At 49.3% G+C, this 27831-nt stretch overlaps 1 protein-coding gene across 1 annotated transcript; it reads left to right on the plus strand.

The window, feature by feature from the left end:
• Positions 1-3932: 3932 nt before the first annotated feature.
• FXN (frataxin) lies at positions 3933-27559 on the plus strand. Its single transcript, XM_030293835.1, has 5 exons — positions 3933-4115; positions 12372-12469; positions 14669-14789; positions 23530-23627; positions 26966-27559. The coding sequence occupies exons 1-5, from the start codon at positions 3948-3950 to the stop codon at positions 27114-27116; spliced, it is 636 nt and encodes a 211-aa protein (XP_030149695.1). The 5' UTR covers positions 3933-3947; the 3' UTR covers positions 27117-27559.
• The last annotated feature ends 272 nt before the right edge of the window (positions 27560-27831 follow it).

Genomic DNA, 27831 nt, shown 5'->3' on the forward strand with positions numbered 1-27831 from the left:
TGGGCAACTGTCGGAGAAGAACATCCTGGGCAATTTATCTTATCAATCAATCCAAGCAAATGCAACGGACTGGCTTTTCCCCAGAGCTGAAGTCACCTCCCGGCGGTAAATTCAGTGTTAGGCTCTGAGACAGAGCACGAAGGTGAAGCCCGAGGCCAGGCAAGGAGTGAGAAGTTGGAGACAAGTTTTTATTATTGACGGCCACGGAGGTAGCGCTTGTTTCCTAGCTCCCTGGCAAACTCCCACGCCCTCTAATATGCCCTGCCCCCTGGCAGCTGACCAATCAGCTTAGCCCACCCCCTTAGCAACAGCGATTGCTCCAAGTGGCGGGCCTATGATCCCACCAGAGCCAATCAGAGCCTTTCCTGGGACTGACGTCCCCAAACCAGGGAAATTGCGGCTGTAAACAGCCTGTAGAGCAAGAGCACTGGACCAGAAAACAGGAGGCCTGGCTTCCCCTGGCAGTCCTCTGGCTCCTCGAATTCTGACGTGCTCTCAGAGTGAAGAGCTGCAGATGTTGTGCCGTAGCAAGCAAACTCTCAAACTTGCACAGTTCAAGAAGACCCGCCAAGTGATTTTCGAAACCGGCTGGATCTGGAAGAAATTAAGCCGAGGACAACCCCCTGTCCCCTCCCAAGCCTTAGGGTAGGCCATTCTCCTTCCTAGTCTACGCAAAGCTCAGCCAGATCATTCCGGCTCCTGCCTTGACACAGAACCTAAGAGTATCTCGGCCACTGGAGATCTTAGAACGTAAGTTCCATGAGACCAAGGAGTCTTGCTTATTTTGTGCATCGCCATACTCCAGCATTAGAACAGTGTCCAGGCATCAATAAAATACTCGATGGAATAAACTCTGACGTCTCAAAGGTTCAATGACTAGCCCAAGGTTGTGCCCAGCACGTCACAGTTGAGCCTAAGACTCAGTGACAGAGAAAGGGCAGAGTAACCGTTGAGATCGTACTACGAGCCAAGTACCATTACCACAAAATCTGTACGCTATTTCATTTAATTCACACCACACCGTGTGCCGGGTACCCCCAGTATCCCTATTCTACAGGTGAAGCTCAGCTAGCAGGTCACAGAGCAGGGTTATCCATCCATTCCAGGCAAACAGTAACTGAGCACCTGCTACTTACCCAGCACTGTGCCTAGCGCTGGGGAAACCAGAGGTGAAGAGAACAGACGCGGAGCTTGTATGGTAGTGTGGCGAACGTTCAGTTAGCAGGTAAAACGTGAACGAGCAATGGATTTGCCATTTGGGAGGCGTGCTGTGGAGGAAATCAATGGAGAGGAGTGACGGAGGGAAACGGGACAGAGGGAGAAATCTCCTTTAGGTACAGTGGTCCGAGAGAGGCTCTTAAGGACGGCACAGGCAGACTGAGGCCTGCAGAGAAGGGGCCCCCTGTGATCAGCTGGAGGAAGAGAGCTTCAGCCAGAATAGCAAGAGCAAAGGCATAAGGCACAGCAGGGCAAGGCAAGGTTAAAGACCAGGAAGTGTGGCAAGAGGGTACAGGATGACTTTGAAGGGGTAAGCAGAGGTCAGCTCTCTTTCCCCAAGATATATATATATTTATATATAATCCTATCATATTGATTATATAGTTGATGTTAATTAATAACTACATACCAATTATCAAACACTATGTTTATATAATAACTATATAATATTAATGATTATACTAGAGTGATTATATAATTATATATAACTTATCTATATTTACAACACATATTACATCATAAAATACATATATAAGGATGTATTGATAATACAAACCATGAAATTTATATAAAATATATTTATATGAAAGCACATAGATAAAATGTATATGCAATATACACACATTAGCATATAAGTTACTGTATATAAATTATTTAGGTATTATCTATAAAATATATAAAATTTAATAAATGTATATAGTAAAATTTTTAATTAAAGAATGAATTATATAAATTATAATTCTCTCTTAAAATAAACTTAAAATTTTTTTTTTAGTGTAGCTAACAATGTTACATTAGCTTCAAGTGTACAACACAGTGATTCCAAGAGCTTAAACGTCACGCTGTGCTCACCACTGCCCTTCCGTCTGTCCCCATATATCGCTATCACAGTACCACCGACTCCATTCCCGGTGCTGTGCCTTTTATTCTGGTAATTTATTTCATTACTGGAGGCCTGGATCTTCCTCTCCCCCTCACCCATTCTGCCCATCCCTCCACCTCCACCCCCCCCTCCACCCTGCCCCTCAGTTAGTTCTCTGTGTTTACAGGTCTGATTCTGATGATTTATTCGTTGGGTTTGTTTGTTGAGATTCCTCATATGAGCAAAATCATAGGTGTCTCTTTCTCAGTCTGACCTCAGCACAGATTGTGAGGCCTTCATGTTCTCTGCTCTGCTACCCGGAGCCTACTTCCTTGGCTGCAAAGACAGGGCAGTGACATCCGCTTCGCAGGGAGCAAAACTTGGAGCACGTGCCGGGGTCTCCCGTATGCCAGAACATGCTAAGCACACTGGTGAATAATAGTGCAACTCCCCAAGTATGTAATAGAGTTGCGAGGGTGTGAGAAAGGCCTCACTATCAGTGAAACAGCGGCGGGGGCTGGGGCTACTAACCAAAACACTTCCCTTCGCTCTAGTGAGGGCTTCTCAGCCCTGGCACCATCACCATTCTGAACTGGATAATTCTGTGTTGCATGGGGCCATCCTCTCAGTAGCATGTTATCAAACAGCATCCCTGGGCTCTACCCCCAACCCTCACTTGGTTTTAACTATCAAATGTATCTGCAGATCATTTACAGGGGGGACATGGCCTCTCCACGCCTGGAATAGGCATAAAAGGTGCTCAATAAAGGACTTAGAGTTCACTGAAGGAAAGACAATAGCTCTCATCCAAAAGAATGCCCTGGACAACCTCTCTGATAGCCTGTCAGATCCCACCCCTCCTATTTTTCAAGGCCCAGTGCAAATGCCACTTCTTCCATGAAGGCTTCCTTGATTGTCCCCACCCCTGCCTGTATATACTCTCCCATTCAATGCTGATATCCGATAGTTTGGGTTCCTCTTTGAACCTTGTCATTTAGTGTCCCACACATTTACACGTGTTTTACCTCCACTATTCACAAAGTACCAAGGAGGCTTTAGAAAAACTTTAGCGCCAACTATCGATCTCCTCTGCCCACTATCTTCCCCATAAAAATGACATTCTCTGGTATGCGCACTTGCCATTTTCTCAAGCATATATAAGCTATGAAAGAAACGTTCACAATCTGTATTCCTTTGCAACATACTAAAGTAAAAATGTCTTTTAAGGTGTATTAACAACTTAATATTTACCATACACTTAGCAGGGTCTAGGGCTTGTCCCCCCACAAAAAAACACTTTACATAGATGAACTCATTTTACCCTTAAAATAACCCTAAGAAGTAGAAACTTTAATAAACTCCATTTTACAGGTGAGGCACAGAGAAGTTAATGAACCTGCGCACTGGTCACACAGCCGGGAAGTACAGAGTTCGCTTTTAAACCAGGCAATCCCTCTCCTGTCTGCCCGCTCCTAACTGCTATAACCTGCTATGGGCAAGCGGCTTCAAGACCTGCACCCCATCCAGTTCGCGGCAAGACTGCAGCTCTCAAATCCTTCCTGGCTAGAAATCAGCAGCAGGTCACCAGGTCTCCGACACCAGGGACCTTGGTTACGCATTCACTGTGTTGCCTAAGGGGTAAGCTGTGTGCTCTGCCAGAAGCGCGCTCTCCATTTGCGTGAAACAGAGGTAGTACCGCGCTGGGAAGTTCTTCCTGAGGTCTAACCTTGGGCCATTTCCCACAGCCAACAGAAGAGGGGACCTGAGCGCCGAGCCGAGCCGCGATGCCTTCCACCGGTGGCCACCAGGTGTCGCCGCGGCGTCCCCCGAGCGGGAGGGCGGAGCGGCCGCGGACTGCGGGAGCAGCATGTGGACGCTCGGGCGCCGCGCCGCCGCCTGCCTCCTGGCCCGCTCGGCGCCCGGGGGCTCAGCCCGGGCCCGCGCGGGGGCCCCGGCGCCGAAGAGGGACGCCCCGCTCTACGGCCGCCGGGGTCTGAGAGTCCGGACGGCCGCAGCCCACGTACCCAGCCACGATGTGAGTACCCGCGCCGCGCAGCCTTCAGGGCCGCACGCCGGAGGGGGGAGGCCGCGCACGCTGTGGACGCTGCGGGCACGCGCGCCGGGCACGCGCGCCCCGTCCGCTCCGGAGGAACCGCGGGCCGGGGACGCGCTCGGCGGGGGTCGGGGGGGCCGGACGGCGGCGGAGCGCTCGGCTCCCGCTGCCCAGGGCGGTGCCGCCCGCTCAGCCTTCTGTTGCCCGGGGTCGCATTTGCACCGGCTTCTGCTTTCGGGTGGAAGGGGCAGTATCCTGCCATGCAACTGCGGGGGAACGCAACGCAGGGGGCCGCAGATCCGCTGTCGGAGGCCGTGGTTGTCTCCAAGCTCGCCCCTTTGCTTTTCGAGAACTTCAATTTGAGCGATACTGTACACTGTACTGGGTACTGTAATATACCTATATATGTGTGTGACATACAATATCAGTATGGCACATAAATATATATAAATAGAATAAAATAGTACAGGGGTGCCTGGGTGGCTCAGTCGGTGGCCCACTCTTGATACGGTCATGATCTCTTGGTTTGTGAGTTCCCGCCCCACATCCGGCTCCTTTCTTAACATCGCAGAGCCTGCTTGGGATTCTCACTATCTCCCTCTCTCTCTGCTCAACTGCTCCTCTCTTTCTCTCTCAAATAAATTTTAAAAAATAATAAAACAGTACAGTATAATAGTACCAATATAATAGTATATGTACACACACACACACACACACACACACACACACACACAATTAGAGTGATGTTTTCAAGCACGGGCTTTTCCGAAAGAAATGCTTCCTCAAGCGAGGTGGAAATGTCAAGGCTGCGGAGTACAGTAGCTAGAGCAGCAAAGCTTTTGGAAAATGACCGGGCCTGCGTTCCAAATTCTGGCTCGATTCAGCGGAGCTGTGTGACCTCTGGGGATCTGGAACCTCTCTGAGGATTGGCTTCCTTTTCTGTGAAGAGATTTAAAGGGTAAAGCCCATTTGGCCTAACTGGTGTAAGGATTACTTTGGATTAACATATATAAAGTCTTCAGCACTGAAAGTTAATTCCCCTGGGGAGTGCAAAGGAGCGTCTGACCCAGTAACTCCCCAGACTTGAAAGGAGGAAGCTGAAAGAACGGCTGTGGGGTTGAGGAAGACTGCAGGGCCGGATGGACACGGTGTTTAATCAGGGTCTTGAAGATGGCCAGGGAGGGAGGGGAGGGTATTCCCGCAGGAGAACCTGCCTGCCTGGGGGAGGAAAGCAGACGGACATCTGCTCTGAGTGGCTGGTAATGCCGGGTGGGTTGTCCACGCGACAGAAGCAGGTGAAATACAACTCAGATTGCCTGTGGAGCTCTGGAATTTGGACTTTATTTTTTAAATTTTATTTATTTTGAGAAAGATCGAGCGTGAGCAGGGAAGGGGCAGCGAGAGAGGGAGAGAGACCGTCAGAAGCAGGTCCAGAGCTGTCAGAGCAGAGCCGGAGATAGGGCTTGAACTCACCAACTGTGAAATCATGACCTGAGCCGACAACAAGAGTCCAGTACTTAACCGACTGAGCCACTCAGTCGCCCTTGGAATTTGGACTTCAGAGTTAAACTTCCCATCGCCCTATTCTTTGGCCGTGTTTGCGGACCAGTTAGGATTGGTTGCCAATATTCAGAGTTGGGACCTTGATACTGGGTTCCCAGGACTCAGGAAAAATAGGCGGTTATGGCCATGCTGGTCCCACGATGCCCCAGCGCAGAACACAGACACTTGTTACCCCTCTCCTTCTATGCTGCTCCCACGGGGAGCTGCCCTAGCTTGTTCTTGGACCCCTGCTGGTGTGGGCCAAGGATTGCCAGCAGTTTTTCATTTAGGACAGTGACAACATACGCATGGTCTTTTGGATGGCATTTAGTGGCTGAAGGGCAGCTGACTCAGCAGCGTGCCCAACTCACAGCACCCAGGAGGCAGGCACTGGGCACACACTAGGATTGGGGGTAACTGGGAGGTTGGGAGGTAGTTAGCTCCCTGGGTCACCCATTAGGCCTCCTCTGCCACAGTCACTTAATCAGGTTTGCTGAACTTGTCTATCACGCAGCTCCCTCATCCATCCCTGGTACTTGAAGAGTTGGGTCAATGACGGTGGCAACCGGGACCGCCATGTTTAATTTTGTCAAGGCGTTAACTGTCCCCAGGTTGGCCCCGAAAGTCCCCATGCACTCCAGAATCCATCAGGACCTGGCTTCCTTCTGGGGGCCTCTTCCCATCCTTATTTTCTCTACTGCCATTCCTACTTCTCCAGCACTGTCCAAAAGACATGGAATGGGAGCCACATGTGTAATCCTAAATTTTCTAGAAGCCACATGGAAAAAGTAAAAACAAGCAGGTGAGATGAATTTCTTTTTTTTTTTTAATTTTTAAAAAAAAATTTTTTTTTAACATTTATTTATTTTTGAGACAGAGAGAGACAGAGCATGAACGGGGGAGGGTCAGAGAGAGAGAGACCCAGAATCTGAAACAGGCTCCAGGCTCTGAGCTGTCAGCGCAGAGCCCGACTCGGGGCTCGAACTCACGGACCGTGAGATCGTGACCTGAGCCGAAGTTGGACGCTTAACCGGCCGAGCCACCCAGGCGCCCCAGGTGAGATTAATTTCAACGACACAAAGTGGCACCTGACTGGCTCCGTCAGTGGAGCGTGTGACTCTTGATCTCAGGGTCATGAGTTCGAGCCCATGTTGGGCATAGAGCTTACTTTTTAAAAAAAAAATGTCGGGGCGCCTGGGTGGCGCAGTCAGTTAAGCGTCCGACTTCAGCCAGGTCACGATCTCGCGGTCCGTGAGTTCGAGCCCCGCGTCGGGCTCTGGGCTGATGGCTCAGAGCCTGGAGCCTGTTTCCGATTCTGTGTCTCCCTCTCTCTCTGCCCCTCCCCCGTTCATGCTCTGTCTCTCTCTGTCCCAAAAATAAATAAACGTTGAAAAAAAAAAAAATTAAAAAAAAAATTAAAAAAAAATGTCAACAACACATTCATGTAATCTAGCTTTTCACGGTATCGTTTCAACATTTAATCAATACTGAAAAGTCATTGAATTACTTAGCATTCTTTTTTAGTACTCATTCTGACAAATTCAGCTTGCACACTTCAGCACCTGCCAGCTCAGATGTTAAGCTGAATTGCTTGTGGAAATGTTTCATTTCTATTTCGCAGAGTTCACTATTGAAAAACAAAGTCACACACTTGAGCTGTTCCAAACATGTTTTCAGTTTTCCAGCAACTTGGCTCAAGTATCATTTTTTTTTTTAATTTTTTTTTTTAACATTTATTTTACTTTTGAGACAGAGACAGAGCATGAACGGGGGAGGGTCAGAGAGAGAGGGAGACACAGAATCGGAAATAGGCTCCAGGCTCTGAGCCATCAGCCCAGAGCCCGACGCGGGGCTCGAACCCACAGACCGTGAGATCGTGACCTGGGCTGAAGTCAGACGCTTAACCGGCTGCGCCACCCAGGCGCCCCTATTTAGGTTTATTTTATTTATTTTGAGAGAAAGAGAGAAAGTGCGAGGTAAAGAGAGGTAAAGAGAGAATCCCAAGCAGTCTCCGCACTGTCAGCATGGAGCCCCATGTGGGGCTCGAACTCACAAACCCATGAAATCATGACCTGAGCTGACGTTGGATGCTTAACTTACTGAGCCACCCAGGGGCTGCATCCCTAATTCACTTTAAATTCATTTTTATTGTCTTTCACAGACAATGTATGTGCGTTTATACATACAACAGTGTATATAAAATATCTATCTTGTTTAAAGGTTAATAACAAACTCCCATGTTTTCACCACCAGATGAAGAGAGTGAATATTGCTGGGGCGCCTGGGTGGCTCAGTCGGTTAAGCGTCCGACTTCGGCTCAGGTCATGATCTCACGGTTCAGGCTCTGTGCTGATGGCTCAGAGCCTGAAGCCTGTTTCAGATTCTGTGTCTCCCTCTCTCCCTGCCCCTCCCCCGCTTGTGCACACTCTCTCCCTCACTCACTCTCTCTCAAAAATAAATTAACGAAAAACATTTTTTTTTTTCAACGTTTATTTATTTTTGGGACAGAGAGAGACAGAGCATGAGCGGGGGAGGGGCAGAGAGAGAGGGAGACACAGAATCGGAAACAGGCTCCAGGCTCAGAGCCATCAGCCCAGAGCCTGACGCGGGGCTCGAACTCACGGACCGCTAGATCGTGACCTGGCTGAAGTCGGACGCTTAACCGACTGCGCCACCCAGGCGCCCCTAACGAAAAACATTTTTAAAAAAACTAGAGAGAGATTAGAATATTGCTCGTTCCTTGGAAGCTCTCCCCGCTGCCCCCAGTCCTCCCTGAAGGGAATCTGCTCTCCTGAATTCTGTCAGGCATCCCCTCCTTTTCTTAGAGTTTCACCCCCTACATACGTCTCCCTAAAAAACATTTTGCTGCGTTTATTCCGCTGTGACTTGTTCCTTGCATTCAGGGTTGTTTCTGAGCCTCATCGATACTCATGCGCACAGTTGTCATTTATTCGTTTTCTCTGCCGGGTAGTAGCCCATTGGGTGAGTACATCACACTCTGTCCAGTCTCCTTCTGGTGACATCCGGGTGATCCCGCCGTGGCGCTGCTGGCACGGATGGTGCTGTTGTGGGCGTTCCTGGCCACGGACAGAGGCCCTTTTTGGATGAATTCCCGAGAATGGCATTGGCTACGTGAGGAACCAGCAAATGTTCAACTCACTTGATGCCAGAGTGGTTACACCAGTCCACGCTCCCCGGAGCGTGGATGAGAACTGAGTCACTCTTCCAGTGTTGTGCTCTGCCGCGGGGGGCCCCCGGAGTGAGGGCTGTCCTCCCTGCTAGCCCCCCAGGCCGGGCCTCACCAGGGCTGGGCCTCCATTGGGTCATGCGGTTCCAGGGCTGGAGCCGGAGACTGTAGGCCTAGCAACCATCCCGAATCTCCTCAGATGCCTCCCGTGCTGAGCTCAGGGACCGACTGAACCCTGGAGACTCAGGCTTAGCAGACCCATCACAGAGCAATAGTCCGAGGGCTCCAGGTGGCTTGGAAGCAGGGAGGGCGGCTGCCGGGAGGCTGCAGGGGGGAGCACCCCTAACACAGCCCTCAGCGCTGCAGATTCCATCTGCCTCCCCCTAGCAGAGCAGGGCTTCTTCCCTGATCCCTGCCTCCTGAGGAGGAAACAGAGGGTCTGAATGGTTAAGCAGGTACCCAGGGAATGTTGGGTTGGGGAGAACAGGTAAGAGACCAGCAAGATGTTTCTGGCAACAGTCCCTTTGATGATTACACACAGCCGAGTGTAGACTTCCACTCCTGGCTGTTGAGTAACTTGCATTAGCCCGAAACTCCCACCAACGACGGCCATCAAAGATACAAAAATCAGAGCCAGGAATGAAAGAGAAAAGAAGGCTGTGTGAAGGTATCAGAGAGACATGACAGGACTTGAGAGGACCCTGGAGAGGAGGGAAATTCTGAGCCCCTAGTCTCAAACTTCCCTTACATGCCTGAAACTCTGTACGGTTCCCAGGCGTACGATTCTTTCCTTTGTGGCCCGGACCCTGGGGCCAGACAGCTTTGGGTTCAAATCCCAGCTCCTGCGCCTTGTCTCTGTGTCTCCGCGTGACTTTGCTCAGTTTCCTCATCTGTGAAATACAAATACAGTCTCATCTTCATTTTTCATGGGTCCTGTACTTGTGAATTCACCCACTCAATAAAATGTATCTGTAACCCCCAAATCGATACCCAGGGTGATTCTGCGGTCACGCTTGGGCGTACGCAGAGCAGCAAAACACTGGAGGCGCCCCCCGCTTGCATGTTCCCACCCCGGGTCAAACAGGGTGACTCCCTGCTTTGTCTCTCAGCCCCCACACTGTAAACAAGTGTCCTATTCACCGGCTACTCAGTGGCACGTTGTTTGCATTGTTGTGATTTTGTTGCTGATTTCACCGTTTAAAATGGCCCCCCAGCCTAGTGCTGAAGTGCCGTCTAAGCGCAAGAAGGCTGTTACGTGCCCCGCGGAGAAGACAAGTGCCCCGGATCGGCCCCATTCACGCCTGAGTTACGGTGCCGTTGGCCCCGAGCACAGTGTTCATGAATCACAAATATATATTAAACAGGATGTCTTTAAAATTTTTTTTAGGGTTTATGATTTTTGAGAGAGAGAGAGACAGAGAGAGGAGACAGAGTGCAAGCGGGGGAGGGGCAGAGAGAGAAGGAGACACAGAATCGGAAGCAGGCTCCAAGCTCTGAGCTGTCAGCACAGAGCCCGATGTGGGGCTCGAACCCACGAACCCTGAGATCACGACCTGAGCGAAGTCAGATGCTCAACCAACTGAGCCACGCAGGTGCCCCTTAAACAAGATGCCTTGAAACAGAAGCACATGTAAAACAAGGTTATGTATTGATCGGTTGGTCAAATGTGACCTGAGGCCTGCAGTACCCTAAGCCTGTATTTCCCTTAGGAGCAGCTCACTAATCTAGCATTCTTGGTGACTTTATAGAGCGTAACTGTCGCGAATCACCACTATAATAATAGTACTTGCCTCACAGGATTGTAATGAGGACTAACCACGTCCATTTCTATCAACACCAAGGGAACGGTGAACACTCTAGAATGTGTGGCTATCACACCGGTTCTCTCACTTCTTCAGAGCCAACCTTTTAAAATCATGCCCACTTTGGGGCGCCTGGGTGGCTCAGTTAAGCATCCAGCTTCAGCTCGGGTCATGATCTTGCAGTATGTGGGTTCGAGCCCCGTATCAGGCTCTGTGCTGACAGATCAGAGCCTGGAGCCTCCTTCAGATTCTTTGTCTCCCTCTCTCTGTGCCCCTTCCCGGCTCGCACTCTGTCTCTCTCTCTCTCAAAATAAACATTAAAAAAAATTAGTTAAAACCATGCCGTCTGGGAGCGCCTGGGTGGCTCAGTTAGTTAAGCGTCCGACTTCGCTTCAGGTCATGATCTCACAGTTCATGCGTTCGAGCCCCGCATAGGGCTCTCTGCTGTAAGTACAGAGCCTGCTTCAGATCTTCTGTCTTCCTCTCTCTCTGTCCCTCCCCTGTTTGCATGCACACATACTGTCTCTCTCAAAAGTAACATTAAAAAGTAATAAAAAATCAAATCAAATCATGCCCTCTGTGCTCTGCATTTCTGTTTCCCCCTTGTCTTCTCACTTCTCAGCCCCATGCCCTCTGTCTTTTCCTTTCCGAGTTTGCCAAGGACATTGATGGCTCATGAGAATAACAGCCTTGAGCCGTGCTCCAGAGTGACCTTTGGAGAATGTGAGTCTTGTCACGAAGCCCCTCAAGCCCTTGGATGTCTTCCCAGGATGAGGTCCAGCTGAGTGCCGTCACAAGGTCCTGTGGCCCCTTCTCCATCATCTCCACTCCAGATGTATCACTTTTCTCTCCCTTTATAGGCTCCATCCCCTCCCACACTGGGGCAGGTCCCTCAGCCCGGGACCCCTCTGGTGCCTGTCACTCTCCTCTGGTTATGTCATCTGGCTCTCCAGCTGATCAGTAGGGTTGGCTGCTTCAGAGATAGGAGCCTGGACACTCAGACGTTACGGACTGGGATCAATCAACAGGTCCCATGGTCTCCTGCAGATCGTGTTAATGAGACCTGCCCGTCTGAGGTCCGATCCTCTCTTCTGGACATCAGCAGACATCTGCCTCTTACCGTTCATTGTTGCTTGTATTCATCAGACTCCGGGAGCTTTGCTGATGCCTCCCTGCCTGGCCTGTGCTAGTCGCCTAGAGCAATGCTGCCCAGTAGAGCTTCCTGTGGTGGTGACTGTGTTCTGTGTGCCACTAGCCACACGAGACCTCAGGACGCTTGACACGTGGCCAGTTCAACTGAGAAACTGACTTCTTAAATTTTATTCCAATAAATGTAAATGTAAATGGCTGCCTGTGGCTCAGGATTATTATTTTGAGCAGCACAGGCTTAGAGAGAGCCTGAGAGAACTCCAGGTAATGTATGTATGTAAAGAACGTGAAAACATTTCCTAAGAAACATTTCCTGGAGGAGCCCCATGGTTGGCTCCATCGGGAGAGTGGGCAACTCTTGATCTCCGGGTCAGGAGTTTGAGGCCCACGTTGGGTTACTCAAATAAATTTTAAAAGAAAAGAGAAGAGAAGAAAGAAAGAACTACTCCTGGAAAACTTGAATGTGGTTATTCTCGAATGTAGGAGTGGTGAAACCATGCATTCACGGACTGTAATACACTGAAAAATGGTAACGTTCTTCTTAACTTTGGCTTTTAGAGTTTGTGCGGCCACCGCCTCGGTCAGACTGTGAAGGTCAAAAAGCAGAGTGTCTGTCTGATGAACACGAGGACAGCGGGAACTTTGGGCGACCCTGGGTAAGATAAAGCACCTTGCACATCAGAGACCTCTTCCCCCGTGCCCTCCCTCTCTCTCGATACACGACATAGGCCTATGTGCACATATTATCTTTTTTTTTAATTTTTTCCTTTTCTCTTACCATTTTTTTAAAAAAAAAAAAAAAAAAAAAAAAAAAAAAGAAGCCCATCCCATACAAAGCCTGTTATCTCCCTTAGTGGCAGCACTCATAAGCATCTTTCCATGTCACCAACTACCTACCACGTTATTTTTAAGGAAATAATATGAAGCTTTCTGGATACACCGACCGTGGTTCACTTAAGCCATCACCTGTTGCTGGACATTTAGGTTGTCTCCAGAGTTTTGTTATCATTCTCTTGGGTGACTTAGCAATTAGGGTAGGCCAAGCCTCAGTAACAAAGAGACCCAAACCTGTAACGGCTCAAGCCGGTGGTCTGTGTCCCTGTGTGCAGACATCCCAGGGTGGGCATGCCTCTGTGCAGTGATTCGGTCAGCCAGGCTATTCCACCTTCCTGTGACTTGTCAGTACCTTACTGTCCCCTGCACGGTGGAGGCCGGTCACCCCGCCCATCCCACAGAAAGGGACAAGGGCATGGAAGCCCTGGAAGTGGCACTTGTCACCCACTCACATTTTAGTGGGAAGGACGTGGGCACCTGGCCACAGCTATTTGCAGGGGATGCTGGGAAATACAGCCCAATGGGTAGGAGGACGCAGTGGCTTCTGGTGCAAAGCTCCCCAGCACTGCTCCAGTCTGCCCCCCGCCACTGGTGCCCACATGGACCCTCCTTTCACACGCGTGCGCACACACACACACACACACACACACACACACACGCCCAATGGAGAGGGGCTGCTTCACTTCCTCACCAACTCTTGATATTTCCGGTCTCTTCCATTTTAACCATCATTCTGGTGGCATCTCGTTGTGATTTTTCTTTTAACGTTTATTGATTATTAAGAGACAGACACATGAGCAGGGGAGGGGCGGAGAGAGGGGGAGTCACAGAATCTGAAGCAGGCTCCAGGCTCCGAGCTGTCAGCACAGAGCCTGACGCGGACTCGAACTCACAATCTGCGAGATCATGACTTGAGCCAAAACCGGTCGCCCAACCAACTGAGCCACCCAGGCACCCCTCATTGTGATTTTTTTTTAATGTATATTTTCCTGAAGATCGATAAAGTTATACACCTTGTCATATGTGCACTGGCCATTTGGATATCTTTCTAAAAATGATACCCGTTCAAAGTTTTTTTTACCCTTTTTTTCTATTGGGTTTTCTTTTTCTTATTGACTTGTAGTTCTTTCTATATTGTGGAAATAAGCCCTTTGTCAGAAACATGTAGTGCAAATAATTTTCTGCCACTTTGTGGTTTGCCCAGTATAAATCTTAATAACAAAAGCAATGGAAATAAGCACAATGTCCGGCTGAAGGAGTCAGGTTCAATAAATAACATAAAATACCATGAAAATCTGTATGTGTTAATATGGAACAATTTCCAGAATATATTAAATAAAAACTGCACAGTGCTTCATTTCTGTATTAAAAAGAATATAAAGGGGTGCCTGGGTGGTTCAGTCGGTTAAGCATCCAACTTCAGCTCAAGTCATGATCTTGCGGTTCAGGAGTTCGAGCCTCGCATCAGACTCTGTGCTGACGGCTCAGAGCCTGGAGCCTGCTTCGGATTCTGTGTCTCCCTCTGTCTCTGCTCTTCCCCTGTTCATGCTCTGTCTCTCTCTCTCCCTCTCTCTCTTTCAAAAATAAGTAAATGTTAATAGTAGACCCTCCCTAAGGTCTTTTAAAAAAAAAAAAGAGAATATAAAATTCTGGACAGATACAGAAGAGACTGTTACTCGTAGTTGACCATGGATGGGGCTGCTTATTTGGGAAAAAAAAGTTTACTTATAAACTTTTTCATGTTGATTAACTTTTTACACTGTACATGTTAACTATTTTCCGTGTATTTTTTAATTTAAGGAAAAAATAAATATGTCGGGGCATCTGACTTGCTCAGTCAGTGGAGCATGTGACTCTTGAATCTCGTGAGTTCAAGCCCCATGCTGGAGGTAAAGCTTACAATGAATGGATCAATCAATCAATCAGCCATTACAATGAATCAATCAATGAATCCATCAGCCAGGTTGACATTAATAAAATGGAGCTGTTTAGTAAGCATGTGTTTTGTGTTTCCCCTGCAGCTCTCTGGATGAGACCACCTACGAAAGACTGGCAGAGAGGACACTGGACTCCTTAGCAGAGTTTTTTGAAGACCTCGCAGACAAGCCTTACACACTGAAAGACTATGATGTCTCATTTGGGGTACCTCTTAGCTCATTTTCTTTTTCTTTTCTTTCTTTTTTTTTTTAATAACTTTTTTTCAATGTTTATTTTTGAGAGAGAGAGAGGCAGAGCATGAGCAGGGGAGGGGGAGAGAGAGAGGGAGGCACAGAATCGGAAGCAGGCTCCAGGCTCTGAGCTGTCAGCACAGAGCCCGACGCGGGGCTCGAACCTGTGAACCGCCAGATCATGACCTGAGCTGAAGTCGGATGCCTAACTGACTGAGCCATGCAGGCGCCCCTTTGCTTATTTTCATTATTCTGCTTCTTCCCTAAGAATTCTAGCTCACTAAAATAAAGAATTCCCCTCTAGGGGAGCCAAGCACCCAGCAGCGTGCGGTTATGTGTCGGACCGAAAGACTGGAGACGGTGTTGCAGCCTTGCTCCACCAGGCTTGTGACCTTGGGCAAGTCACAGCCTCTGTTTCTCCTTAAGCCCTATTTCTTCTTGCAAACAGTGGTTCTCAAGCTCCACTCAATACCTATAAAGGTAAATGGGAGAAGATCCCAGGCGTATGTTTGTCTAGCAAGAGGCCTCTGATGCAGGCCTGGGGAAGCCTGAGCTAGACTGCTGCTTAAGCAGGATGTGTTCAGAGCACACAGACCTGGGTCCCACTCCTGGAGATTCTGATTCATAGGTCAGGGTGTACTCTCAGGAAGCAAATTCTTGAAAAGGTCACCTGGGATTCTAATGTGCACCCTGGGTCCCACCCCTAGAGATTTTTATCTGGGAGTATGTCCCAAGCAAGGCACGGGAGCTTTTTAAAGTTTTTATAATCAGGGCACCTGGGTGGCTTAGTCTATTGAGCATCTGACTCTTGATTGCAGCGCACGTCATGGTCCCAGGGTGGTGGGATTGAGCCCTATGTCAGGCTCTATGCTGATCATGGAGGCTGCTTAAGATTCTCTCTCCCTCTTCCCCTCTCCCCTGCTCGCCCGTGCTCTCTCTCTTTCTAAACAAACCAACAACAATAAAGTTCTGTAATCAGTCCTCAGATAATCCTAATATGCAGCTGGGGTGAGCCCCAGATCCCAAGCCAAGGCAGTGCTGCTCTGCACCGACTGACCACCGGGTGGCAGACTTGAGTAAGGGGCCACCTTTGGATTTACAATTCTGTTGAGGCCTTAGGGACCGGCTCCCTCTTGGCCAGGAGAAAATCCCCCACGGAGGTTAATCCTCTTGACAGCAGTTAATTAATAGTTGGAAGTGTCATGAAGTGTGCATTTTGGATTAAACCATGGAATTATTTAGGACGACCAGCTGTCGGGCGTAAGTGATAGAAATGGTGTTGGATATTGCCGTGGAAACAGAAAAGGGACTCCACCGGATGGAGCAGGTAGCAGAGTCTGGAAGATTTCAAGCCTGGTTGTAAGGATAGGGGGGGACTTTGCGGTCAAAACAGAGGCAGCGGGGCGAGACAGGATTGGATGCCTTCCAGGTGATTGCGGTCAGCTCAAAACGCAGCATCTTTCGGGTAGGGCTCTAGAAATGCCTGTGCAGACAGCCTCAGAAGGCAAGTTGCTCGGGAACCATTACAGACTGGCCTCCCCAGCTTGACTGCCTGTGGGCTGATGGAGCTGGGGCGTTAACAGCTCTCCTCTCCCCCCCGGCCTCCCCATCAGGGGCTGGCTGGACTTAGAGGGAAGCCAAGTCTCGGGCTGACCTCGGCCTTACATACAAACATTCATTGACATTGGATAAGCGTCCAACTTTGGCTCAGGTCGTGATCTCATGCTTTGTGAGTTTGAGCCCTGCGTCGGGATCTGCACTGACAGGGAGGAGCCTGCTTGGGATTCTCTCTGCCCCTCCCCGCCCCTCTCAAAAGAAATAAAAATTTTTTTTAAATGGCACAGAAACAGTCCCACCACTCATTCTTATAAGATTAGTGAGATTACTTAGTGACTCGGGTATTTTGCACGAGTGTTTTCATTAGAAGCACGTGGGGCAGTATTCTTGGAGCAGGATTCTGTTTACCTCCCTGAATCAGGCAGCCAGTGTTCCTGGTCAGTGGTGGGTCACGGGACCTTCCTGAATCTTCCCTGCGGAGTCTCTCTCTAAAGAGTGACCCAGCTGCTGGGCTTTCTGTAAACCATTCCAGTAAGGGAGGCACCTGTGTTTTTCTGGCCAGAAAAACCTTCAGAATCACTCTCCTCGGGGCGCCTGGGTGGCGCAGTCGGTTAAGCGTCCGACTTCAGCCAGGTCACGATCTCGCGGTCCGGGAGTTCGAGCCCCGCGTCAGGCTCTGGGCTGATGGCTCAGAGCCTGGAGCCTGTTTCTGATTCTGTGTCTCCCTCTCTCTCTGCCCCTCCCCCGTTCATGCTCTGTCTCTCTCTGTCCCAAAAATAAAAATAAACGTTGAAAAAAAAAATTTAAAAAAAAAAAAAAATCACTCTCCTCACCAGGGGAAAATTACTTCTAACAAATCATTTGCTAATTAGGAAATTCTCTGGTATAGATGTAGAAACTAAAGGCTTATATAGTAGCTGCCTCTGTTGTTGGGACTTCTGATAAAGAACTTTGAAATGCTGGGGCGCCTGGGTGTCTCAGTCGGTTAAGTGTCCGACTTCGGCTCAGGTCACGATCTCACGGTCCATGAGTTCGAGCCCGCCATAAAGCTGTCTGCGGTCAGCACAGAGCCCGCTTCAGATCCTCTGTCTACCTCTCTCTGCCCCTCCCCATTCCCTCTATCTCTGTCAAAAATAAATAAACATTAAAGATGAAAAGAAAAGAAAAGACACTTAAAAAAAAAAAGAAGAAGAACTTTGAAATGCTATCTACTCTGGGGTGTGAATTCCTGATTAGAGTCTCCCAGGCGCTACCTAACTTATATATTGCACATATAAATCTATTGAAACTACATTGTAGGCAATAGAACACCTGTAACACTATTACTTGAGCTTTGTTGGGGTGCCGTCTTTCCCTGTCCCTAGGGTCCAGTTGGGCATCACCTCCCCTGGGAAGTCCTCCTAGATGCTCCAGGCAGATACCGCCCTTACCTTCTTGCCCAGCACGCTGAGAAGGACTCCATGGAGCACCGATCGCCCCGTGTTCTGTTTACACATCAGCTCCCATGGCTAGACCAAGCGCCTCGGCAGCCAGGACACGGTCCATTCTGGGTGTCCCCAGCACCCGCAGCATGGCCAAGTACATGACAGGGATTTGACAAGTGTTGATTCAGTACGTACATGGAACGGCGCCCACTTACTTTAACAAAACACACTTCCACTGATGCCGGTCAGCATCATCGGTATTTTCCCAACTTGCTACTGGCCGAGTAGACAGATCAAAGTGGTAATCCAGACGGGCACAAGAATACGTCCGTTCTGTTTGCTCCCTGTGCAGTAGGAGACGTGAGCAGCTCCTGACTGTTGCGTCTTCCTGTCCGTGGGGTGGGTAATGTTGGGGGTCAGTGTCTGGGTCCGGGCCTCACCCCCACCGGCACTGCCATTAGAGGGGACACCACCAAAGCGGAAAGTACCGCCTGTCCCTAGGCCTCCGTGGCGTCTGCTGCTCATGACCGGCGAAATCTGACCAGAGAGCACCCTGCTCTCTGAGGGGTTGATTCCAAGCCACCTTCCTTTTGTGCCTGGTGCAGCCCTGGCCCCTGACATTTTGATGAGAATTGGTTTGCAGTCATGTTCTTTATTCACTAAGCTGTTGGCATATCGCGGCCAGACATTTCTTAACCTTTTCTGGGCCTTCTCCGGAGAAAATCTTCCCCGAACACCTATGAGTACAATTTCAGCTTTGCAGCGGGAGCTTTCACAGACACCTGAACACCACCTCTGGGTCCCAGGTCACGGACCCTTGCTCAGAGGCAGCATTTTATTGGATATGGAGACAAAGCATCTAGCTTCTCATCCTGGATTTGTATTTTCTTTCCAAGAGTCCTTTAAAAAAATTTTTTTTGGACTGTTTATTTATTTATTTTGAGAGAGATAGGGAGAGAGAGAGAGAGAGAGAGGGAGAGGGAGAGAGAGAATCCTAAGCAGGCTCCATGCTGTCAGTGCAGAGCCCAACGCAGGGCTCGAACCCACTAATCATGTGATCATGACCTAAGCTGAAATCAAGAGTTGGATGCTTAACCCACGGAGCCACCCAGACGCCCCTGGTGAGCGAGCGTCCTTAAGCGAATGAGCTTAACTCCTGGGAGTGGCAGGTTCTTCAGCTGTAGAGTGAGTGACATCCCTCCACCTCTCCGATTTCTATTAGGATTGAATTTTTAAAATGCTACACGCTCATTATTCTTACTCTTTAAGAGGAAGTTGGTAGCTGTATTTGGAGTATGGGAAGCCACGTACACATGAAATCGCCTGACTCCGCCTGCCATCCCGTGTGTGTCTGTTGCTACAAAGTGAGCGAGCGACAGCGGAAATTGCTCCTTTTGCCGCCATATGTGGAGGGCTGATACTGACTGGCAGGAATAAGCCGCCACCCGCTGCGGCCAAGGGCTCTTCTGATTGTGCGGTGCCGGGGTCAGCAGCGACTGACTGTTTCAACTCTCTCCCCACTTCCCCTGCCCTCCTCTGCATTTAAGTCCGTCCACACTCCCAAAGCAGTCTCCGATTGCCCCTTAAGGAATAATGCTAATGAACAAAAAGCCCGCTTCATCTGGTCTCCTTGCGGCCGGTTCTGAAAGCATTAAAACTCCTGGTGACCCAGTAAGGCAGCTTAGTTTCCTTCCGCTCCTTCCCTCCTCTTGCCAGTTTCCTCTGGAAACAGCCGCTGGCTCCACAGGGGAAAAGTACTGACACACAAAGAACAGGAGGAGGGTGGGGACTAAGTGCTGGGACCTTCTGCCTTGTGTAACCTGGCCCTTAACGTCACGCACGTTATCACCGTGCCTGGTCACCCTCCGCTCCGTTCCCGCCTCCGCCGATGTAGGTTTGCGTCCATCCGGTTTTTTGCACAGAGAACGGATGTGCTGCACACTGAAGGAGCTTGGATGAAAAGACAAATCGGGGCGCCTGGGTGGCTCAGTCCGTTAAGCACCGGACTTTTAGCTCAGGTCATGATCTCACTGTTTGTGGGTTCGAGCCCCGCTTCAGGCTCTGTGCTGACAGCTCAGGGCCTGGAGTCTGCTTCGGATTCCTGTCTCCCTCTCTTTGCCCCTCCCCCACTCGGGCTTTTTTTTGTCTCTCTCTCTCTCAAAAATAAATAAACATAAAAAAAAAAGAAAAGACAAATCTGCACTCAAGGTGCTTAAAGTAGTGGAGGAAAGGCGGTCAGTGCCCGGCTAACAAGCGGGTGGCTCAGATGCAGGGAGGAAGGCACAAGAGGGCTGTGGGGGCACCCGCGCACAGGCTCTGGCCCCAGCTGCGGGGTGTCAGGGTAACCACGCCAGAAGTGCCTCAGCTGGGGCTGCTGGTCTTGGGGTTGGGGGGGAAGGGGTGCTGCAGAGAAGCTGCTGGGGCCGGCGGGGGGCGGGGAGGTGGTGGGAGACAGCTTGCAGCCTGTGCATCTGGAAGAAATCTCACAGTTGCTTTATGAATATGCTCTTTGTGAAGGAGCAGCCAGTTCCCTGGAATCGTGGCAGAAGATTTTGAGTTGGAAGGGGCGCCTGGGCGGCTCAGTCGGTTAAGCGTCCGACTTCGGCTCAGGTCATGATCTCACGGTTCATGAGTTCAAGCCTCGCATCGGCCCTCTGAGGTCAGCCCAGAGCCTGCTTAGGCTCTGTCTCCCTCTCTCTCTGCCCACACCCCTGCTCACGCACGTGCTCGCTCGCTCTCTCTCAAACATGAAAAAAAAAAAGGTTCTGAGTTGGAAAGAGATGATTTTGGCTTTGAGCAAATAGGATCTGCCATCCCTGACTGGTCTCCTGTTCTAAGGCGCGACAGTGATCAGGGGTGTGCACAGGGAGCACCCACGCCCCTCCATGGGTGCACGGAGTCTCTGAAGGAGGCAGCACAGATATTGTCCTGAGGAAGGGGGCAGGGCTGATGAGACTCGGACCCCACCCTCTCTTCTCCCCTCTGCACCTACCCCTCCTTCATCGTGGGGGACAAGGAGGCACGACGGGGCATTGAAGGACCAGATAGGTCACACTGGAAACAGTGAACATCTTGAACCCCTGAGCCCGGTATCTCATGAAAGAATAAGCCATGAAAGTATGTACAGGGGGAGAAGGAATGGGGAATGACTGCTTTTGGCTGCGGGGTTTCTCTTTGGGGTGATGGAAATAGTCTAGAATTAATGATGTTTGCACACATTATGAAAACACTTTGTGAAATACTAAAAACTACTAAATTGTACAGTTTTTTTTTTAATGTTTATTGATTTATTTATTTTGAGAGAAAGAGAGCGGGGGGAGGGTTAGAGAAAATCGCAAGCAGGTTCCACTCGGTCAGTGCAGAGCCTGACGTGGGGCTCAAACCCACACACCGTGAAATCATGACCTGAGCCAAAATCAAGAGTCAGACACGTAACTAACCGAGCCACCCAGGAGCCCCTGAATTGTACCGTTTTAAGACACATGTAAGTAAATGAAAGGTGGTAGTTCTACCAAAATAGTAAAGGTGGGTTTCAAGAAAAAAAATTTTAAAAGACGTGCTTATGGGGCACCTGGCTGGCTCAGTGAGTGGAGCATGTGATTGTTGATCTTGGGGTCACGAGTTCAAGCCCCACACTGAGTGTACAGATGATTTAAAAAATAAAAAATAAACTTTAAAAACAAACAAACTTACGTACCCTTTGATCCCAGCCCTTTTCAGAATGCATTTAAAAACTGGCAGACATGCCTGAGAGTGAACAGCTTATATCCAAGGTTCATGGGATTGAGAGAGCACTTCGTGTTATGTAAGGAACAACCTGTTTTGGACCCACACAGACCTGGACTTAAGATCGGCTCTCTCAGTTCCTAAGTGTTCCTTATTCCCCAGTCCCTGTGTCCCTCACCTGCAAAACTGGAATAATGATTCCCATCTCTGACAGTCATGGTCACAGTGGAAACACTTTTACACAAAATGCCAAACACCGAGCCTGGCACAGAGTGGGGTACTAGACGTTAGTGGTTACTACTTTTATTGATGTTTTCATTTTATTTACACTCTCTGTATTCCTGATGTCTGTGCGATTTTTGTTTCTTTTTTAATCAGAAAAAATGTTATTGAAAATAGCCTGGGTGGCTCAGTCGGTTAAGCATCTGACTGCGGCTCAGGTCATGAACTCACAGCTCGTGGGTTCGAGCCCCACGTCGGGCTCTGTGCTGACAGCTTGGAGCCTGGAGCCTGCTTCGGATTCTGTGTCTCCCTCTCTCTCTGCCCCTCCCCTGCTCGCACTCTGTCTCTCAAAAATAAACATAAAAAAAAAAAAGATAAAATATATATATATAGCCCAATAGAGTCCTCCTCATCCCTTGCCCATCAGTTAAATTATTATTATTAATTATTATTATTGTTATTATTGTTACTATTATTATTACTGTGGTCTACCTTTTTAATAGCTCTTTGTGTTTGAGAACCAAACACAAAGTGTTCTCAGAAGCATTCGGGGCCTCTTGATTGGACACGGGCTCTAGAAGCCCAGAGAAGGGTGGCCGTGTGTTTGCACGGGTTATGCCTTGGGCGGGGAGCATTGAGAGAGCCTCCCTCCTGCACAGCAGCTCCAGTAAAGGGAACTGAGCTGTGTAGCTGCTGCTATAAGATCCTGCACATTCTAAAGAGACCTCAGACCTTGGGAGTAAAGGGCCCCTTTGTTGAAAGAGTGTTTTCAAATTTAAATGAGCACTTATTGAGCAAAGATGGACCAACTCGTGTTTTAGAGAATTCAGGCCTCTCGTAGGGGAAAATAAAGCCCTTGAGAGCAGCCTGTGAGATGTGTGGGAAGGGTCTGAGAATAAAACTAGCCTGGAGTGTCAGCCTTCTACTAGCAGAGCAAACGTTATCGCTCTTTTTTTTTTTTAATGTTTATTTATTTTTGAGAGAGAGAGAGAGAGCAGGAAAGAGGCGGGGGGTGGGGGGAACAGAGTTTTTGAAGCAGCCTCTCTGTGTTGACAGCAGAGAGCCCAATGTGGGGCTCGAATTCATGAACCGTGAGATCACGACCTGAGCCAAAGTCCGATGCTTAACCGAGGGAGCCACGCTGGCGCCCCTATGATTGCTCTTGTAAGACAAGCAAAGCAGGTAGTTTACTTCTTTCTTTCTTGCATTTTTTCCTTGTTTTGTTAATGAACTTGTCCTGTCCGATGTTTGGGCTGACATGGCTCTCTGGTGGAGTTGGTGTCTGCCTTTTTTTTTTAAGTAGGCTCCATGCTCAACGTGGGTCTTGAACTCTCAACCCTGAGATCAAGAGTCAAATGCTCCACCGACTGAGCCAGCCAGGCGCCCTGGTGTCTGCATTTTTTAAAGCCCTCTTGTGTGTTCTGGCTGGTAGTTAAGGGAACCAAGGTAGCAGGCGGGATTCGGGGCCTCCCATTTGCCAGCTGTAAGACCTCAGACAAGCCACGGCTGTGTCCTCACCTCGAAAGGGGAATAATGGTAATTCTTGCCTTGCTGGCCTCGCAGGGAGTAAGAGAAAGCAGGATGAGGTCCAAGAATTATTGTGATTAATCACAGTCTTGCCCAGAGAGCAGTGTGCTTTCCACATGACCTGCCGATTCTATACACGAAAGACGTCTCTTCAGGGTGTATATATATTGTGTGCTTGTATAAATGGACCGTATCCAGGTCTGAAGCAATTGTGCCCAAGAGCTAACTTTGTCTTTTATTTTCCTCCTGATCCACTAGAGTGGTGTTTTAACAGTTAAACTGGGTGGAGATCTAGGAACCTACGTGATCAACAAGCAGACCCCAAACAAGCAGATCTGGCTGTCTTCACCATCCAGGTAGGTCCCGAAGTCACAATCTGGCGGTGTTCAGCTCACGTGCGATGTGGCATCGCGGACCCTTTAAAGGGGGCGCCACTTTGTGGACGGGCACTTGTAAGCACACCTCTCCCGATGCTTCGCGCTCCCCCCATCCTTGTAGGATGGTCAACTCTGCTTCTGTACCTTCTGTCTGCCGATCATCTGGCGGATGTTGAGATCCTGAGATGCTGGCGGATATTGAGATGTCCGTGAGATCGGAAGCAAACAGTTTAGAACTTTTCAGAACCTGGCCCGGACCGTCTTTCTCTATTAAATCATTGCCCGGCCTTTTGAAAAGCCAACCTGTGATACTGCAGCATTGGAAGGAGTTACCCTTCGTCTTCAGAGCAGGTTAAAGTTTGACCTCTAGCTTGTTTTGAGCATCTCCGCTAGAGGTCGGTTGAATTCCCTCCACGGAATTAGGCGGCTTGGCCTGTGGACGTGGGAGAGCCTCTTAAGCTTCGACTCCAGGGCACTGAATCCCTCCTGCCTCTCCCACTGACCTTTTTCAATCCAGTGGAATAAAAGATTGTGTTGTAGGCCCCCTGCCCATGCTGCATCTCAAGGCCTGAGAACGTGCAGGGAGAGAGGGTCCCTCGTCCATCTGGATCCGTCTGGGTGGTTATTAGAGAGTTATAGAGAGACACTCACAAAAAGCTCTCAGACCAGCCTTCCTGGGCCATTTGTTAGCACTTCCAAAGAGAACACACACTGTGAATTGGGAAAGGCCCAAATATAACCAGGATGGAGTTCTTTGAAAGCCCAGTGGTATTTGCATTAAAAAAAATAATAACTCTTCTCCTGTCCCAATGTTCACATAATTTTTAGGCAGTTAATATTATACTGTTTATCATGCAAGGGTGTGTAATTATTGGTTCAAAATAAGTAAAGCGTTGTGCCTCCTTCACCCCAACCTCATCGAGGAAGTAGGTTATAATTTAACAAAAACAATCCCAGAAATCACTCATTTCTAGCAAGGCCCCTTACAGATTGCATTGGTTTTTTAGACCCAGCCAGTTTATTTGAAGTTGGATGTTTTACCCTGTGTGGGCCAATCACACTGTTCTCTTTGGCCTCAAACAGTTGTCCCAACCCCCACCAGAGTGGTGATAACTGTCCATGCTTACCTTCACCCCCGGAGGAACTGGACGAGAAACGCAGCCATCACCTTTGGGGACCGGGGGCTGTATAAATACCGGGCAGGCCACCGGATCCCCCGGTGATGGCTCAGTTCCCTCCGTGTTGTATCTGGAGGCTGAAAAAGCCCGCCTCGTGTTTGGACACACCTGCCAGTGATGGGCTCCTAGCCCAGGCTTGTTTAGACTGTCATTCTTGATGGGAATCTGGAAAGAAAATCTGCCAAGGAGCCATTTACTGTCACAGGTGCTATGTTCCCCAAGGAAAAAAAGGGTTATTTTCCACTGGACTTTTCACGCCCAAAATAATCTTTCGTGGGGCTGCATTTCTGATATTTTGGGGGCTTTTTTCAGATGACAGCTTTTTGGGGGGTGTAGAAACATTGGCCTTCCCCGGCCACCCTGCCCACTCTGGGAAGTTGTAGGACGGGATACAGCAGAGGCCTGGGTGGGCACCGGGACGCCAGTGCCTTGACTCCAAGCCCTGGGGGGCAGTGGAGGGGTCTGGGGGGTTCTCACGCTGTACCTGGCACTCCGGCAGCAAATCAGAGACCAGGGCCAAGCGCGTGTTCCATGGATTTGGTCCAGACTGTCAGTTCTTGGTATGTGGCCCGGATACTTTGTATGTGGGAGGTTGTGCATATTGAACCAAGCCCTCCGTCCTTTTGGCTTACCCCTCTCATCTCCGTTATTAGGCAAGGGTTCAAACCACAGCATTTGGTTGATAATACAGAAACCTTTCATGTTTTTATAGCCCCCAAAGATGCTCCCCTTCTAAGCGTCCCTCTTCCCTGGCAAACTCCTCCCAGTCTTGACGTAGGGAGATCGCTCCCTGAGTGTGCAGGTGAACCAGTGCCCCTTCTCATGGGCCCCCGGGGTTCTCTGCTTCACCCCCGTTGGGGCATCATGGTGGACCAGCACTGTCCGCTGGCTTGCCCGCCCCCCACCCCCTGCACTAGGCCGAGAGGAGGCAGGACTGACGGGCACAGTTCTGCACCTCTGGAATGACACCACACGTCAAAACCCAAGCTCGCCCAGGCCCACACAGATGCAGCATCCCAGCATGAATGGATGGATGGATACTCTTGTTCCCTGGGTGAGCTTGAGGTGGAGGAATTCTCCATTTCGTGGGCTTAAAATTGAATTAAGGAAAAAAATATATATTTTTAAATAGTTTAGGTGTTTGCCAGGGGCTGGGGAGAGGATTGTGAGGGAGTAACTGCTCAATGGATACACAGTTCCCTTTTGGGGGGATGAAGGGTTTTGGTAGATAGAGGTCATGGTTGCACATGTTATGAATGTACTAAAATAATAGTAAGAAGAAGAATATTGGTACGGGACAAATCATGCCAGTGGTACACACATGGCCATAATTTTAAAAAAGCACTCTGGGGGCGCCTGGGTGGCTCAGTCGGTTAAGCGTCCGACTTCGGCTCAGGTCATGATCTCGCCGTTCGTGAGTTCGAGCCCGACGCGGGGCTCTGTGCTGACAGCTCAGAGCCTGGAGCCTGTTTCAGAGTCTGTGTCTCCCTCTCTCTCTGACCCTCCCCCATTCATGCTCTGTCTCTCTCTGTCTCAAAAATAAATAAACATTAAAAAAAATTTTTTTTTTTTAAATAATAAAAATAAATAAATAAATAAAATAGAAAACACTCTGGAGTGCCTAGGAGGCTCAGTCAGTTAAGTGTCCAACTTCAGCTCAGGTCATGATCTCACAGTTCGTGGGTTCAAGCCCCGCATCGGGCTCTGTGCCGTTCAGAGCCTGGAGCCTGTTTCGGATTCTGTGTCTCCCTCTCACTCTTTGCCCCTCCCCCTCACACACTCTGTCTGTCTGTCTGTCTGTCTCTCTCTCTCTCTCAAAAAGAATAAAATAAACTTTAAAGAAAAAAAAACCCACTGCCTCTGACATAGCACATATCATACGTGAGTTGGGAAAAGCAAAAGGTCAGAATGTGATCTGCAGACTCATGGAGAGGGTTCAGATGTTTTCAGGACTCGTGAATTGTTCCACAGGGTTCACTGTGTACTTGGTCTTAAAAAGAAAGACGCTGAGACAAGACAGGCGTCTGTCTTGTGAAATGTACTTGCTGGAGCATCAGTGCGGCCGGTGTCTGGGTGGCCGCGTGTGGGGAGTCAGCATCTGTCCGCGCAGACCCTCTGAGGATCTGTTGTGTCTTGCAGTGGGCCGAAGCGCTACGACTGGACCGGGGAGAGCTGGGTGTATGCCCACGATGGCGTGTCCCTCCACCAACTGCTGACCACCGAGCTGACGGAAGCCTTAAAAACTGAATTGGACTTATCTTCTCTGGCCTATTCCGGGAAAGGCACCTGACGCCCAGCCCAATTCCAAAGACATTAAAAGCTGTGATGCCAAGACCCCTCCTTCGTCCTGCAGCTGAGTGTCTGGTTTTTTTCCATTCCCACCTTTGAGGACACTTGCATTGCTGGGAATGGCGCCCCAGAAAGAATGTGTGGCTTCCCACCCTCCCCCAGGTTCGGATGTTTAATTTCCATAGTTTGTTTTGTTTTGGGATTTATTGTCCCATTTCCTCCCTCACAGCATATCACTTCTCTTTTATAATCGTCCATGTGCTCCTACATTTGTATGTAGCCTTACAACCGGGAAAAATCAGAAGGGAAACTTCCAGGAGAAAAGTGACTTGATTTCACTATTCATTCTTTGAAGGACTCAACTGCAAAAAGCCATGTGAAAAGCGGCTGGCCGGCCTCATCTTTCTGTCCCCAAATGAGCCTCATTAAAGAGTTGCCTATAAACGCTCCCTGCCACGCCTCTTGAAATTGTAAACAGGGGCACCTGGGCGGCTCAGTCGATTAAGTAACTGACTTCAGCTCAGGTCATGATCTCACAGTCTGTGAGTTCGAGCCCCGCGTTGGGCTCTGTGCTGACAGCTCAGAGCCTGCAGCCTGCTTCAGATTCCGTGTCTCCCTCTCTCTCTGCCCCTCACCCACTCTTGCTCTGTCTCTGTCTCTCAAAAATAAATAAGTGTTAAAAAAAAATTAAAAAAAAATTGTAAACACTTCTCAGC

This window comes from Lynx canadensis, chromosome D4 (genome assembly GCF_007474595.2).
Source record: "Lynx canadensis isolate LIC74 chromosome D4, mLynCan4.pri.v2, whole genome shotgun sequence".
Lineage (NCBI taxonomy): Eukaryota > Metazoa > Chordata > Mammalia > Carnivora > Felidae > Lynx > Lynx canadensis.

Bases quoted from the DNA above. Each gene is read 5' to 3' on its own strand.
- FXN (XM_030293835.1), top strand. From the start codon at position 3,948: ATGTGGACGCTCGGGCGCCGCGCCGCCGCCTGCCTCCTGGCCCGCTCG. The intron at 14,790-23,529 runs GTACCTCTTAGC...CTGATCCACTAG, and splicing joins ACTATGATGTCTCATTTGGG to AGTGGTGTTTTAACAGTTAA. The intron at 23,628-26,965 runs GTAGGTCCCGAA...TGTGTCTTGCAG, and splicing joins TGGCTGTCTTCACCATCCAG to TGGGCCGAAGCGCTACGACT.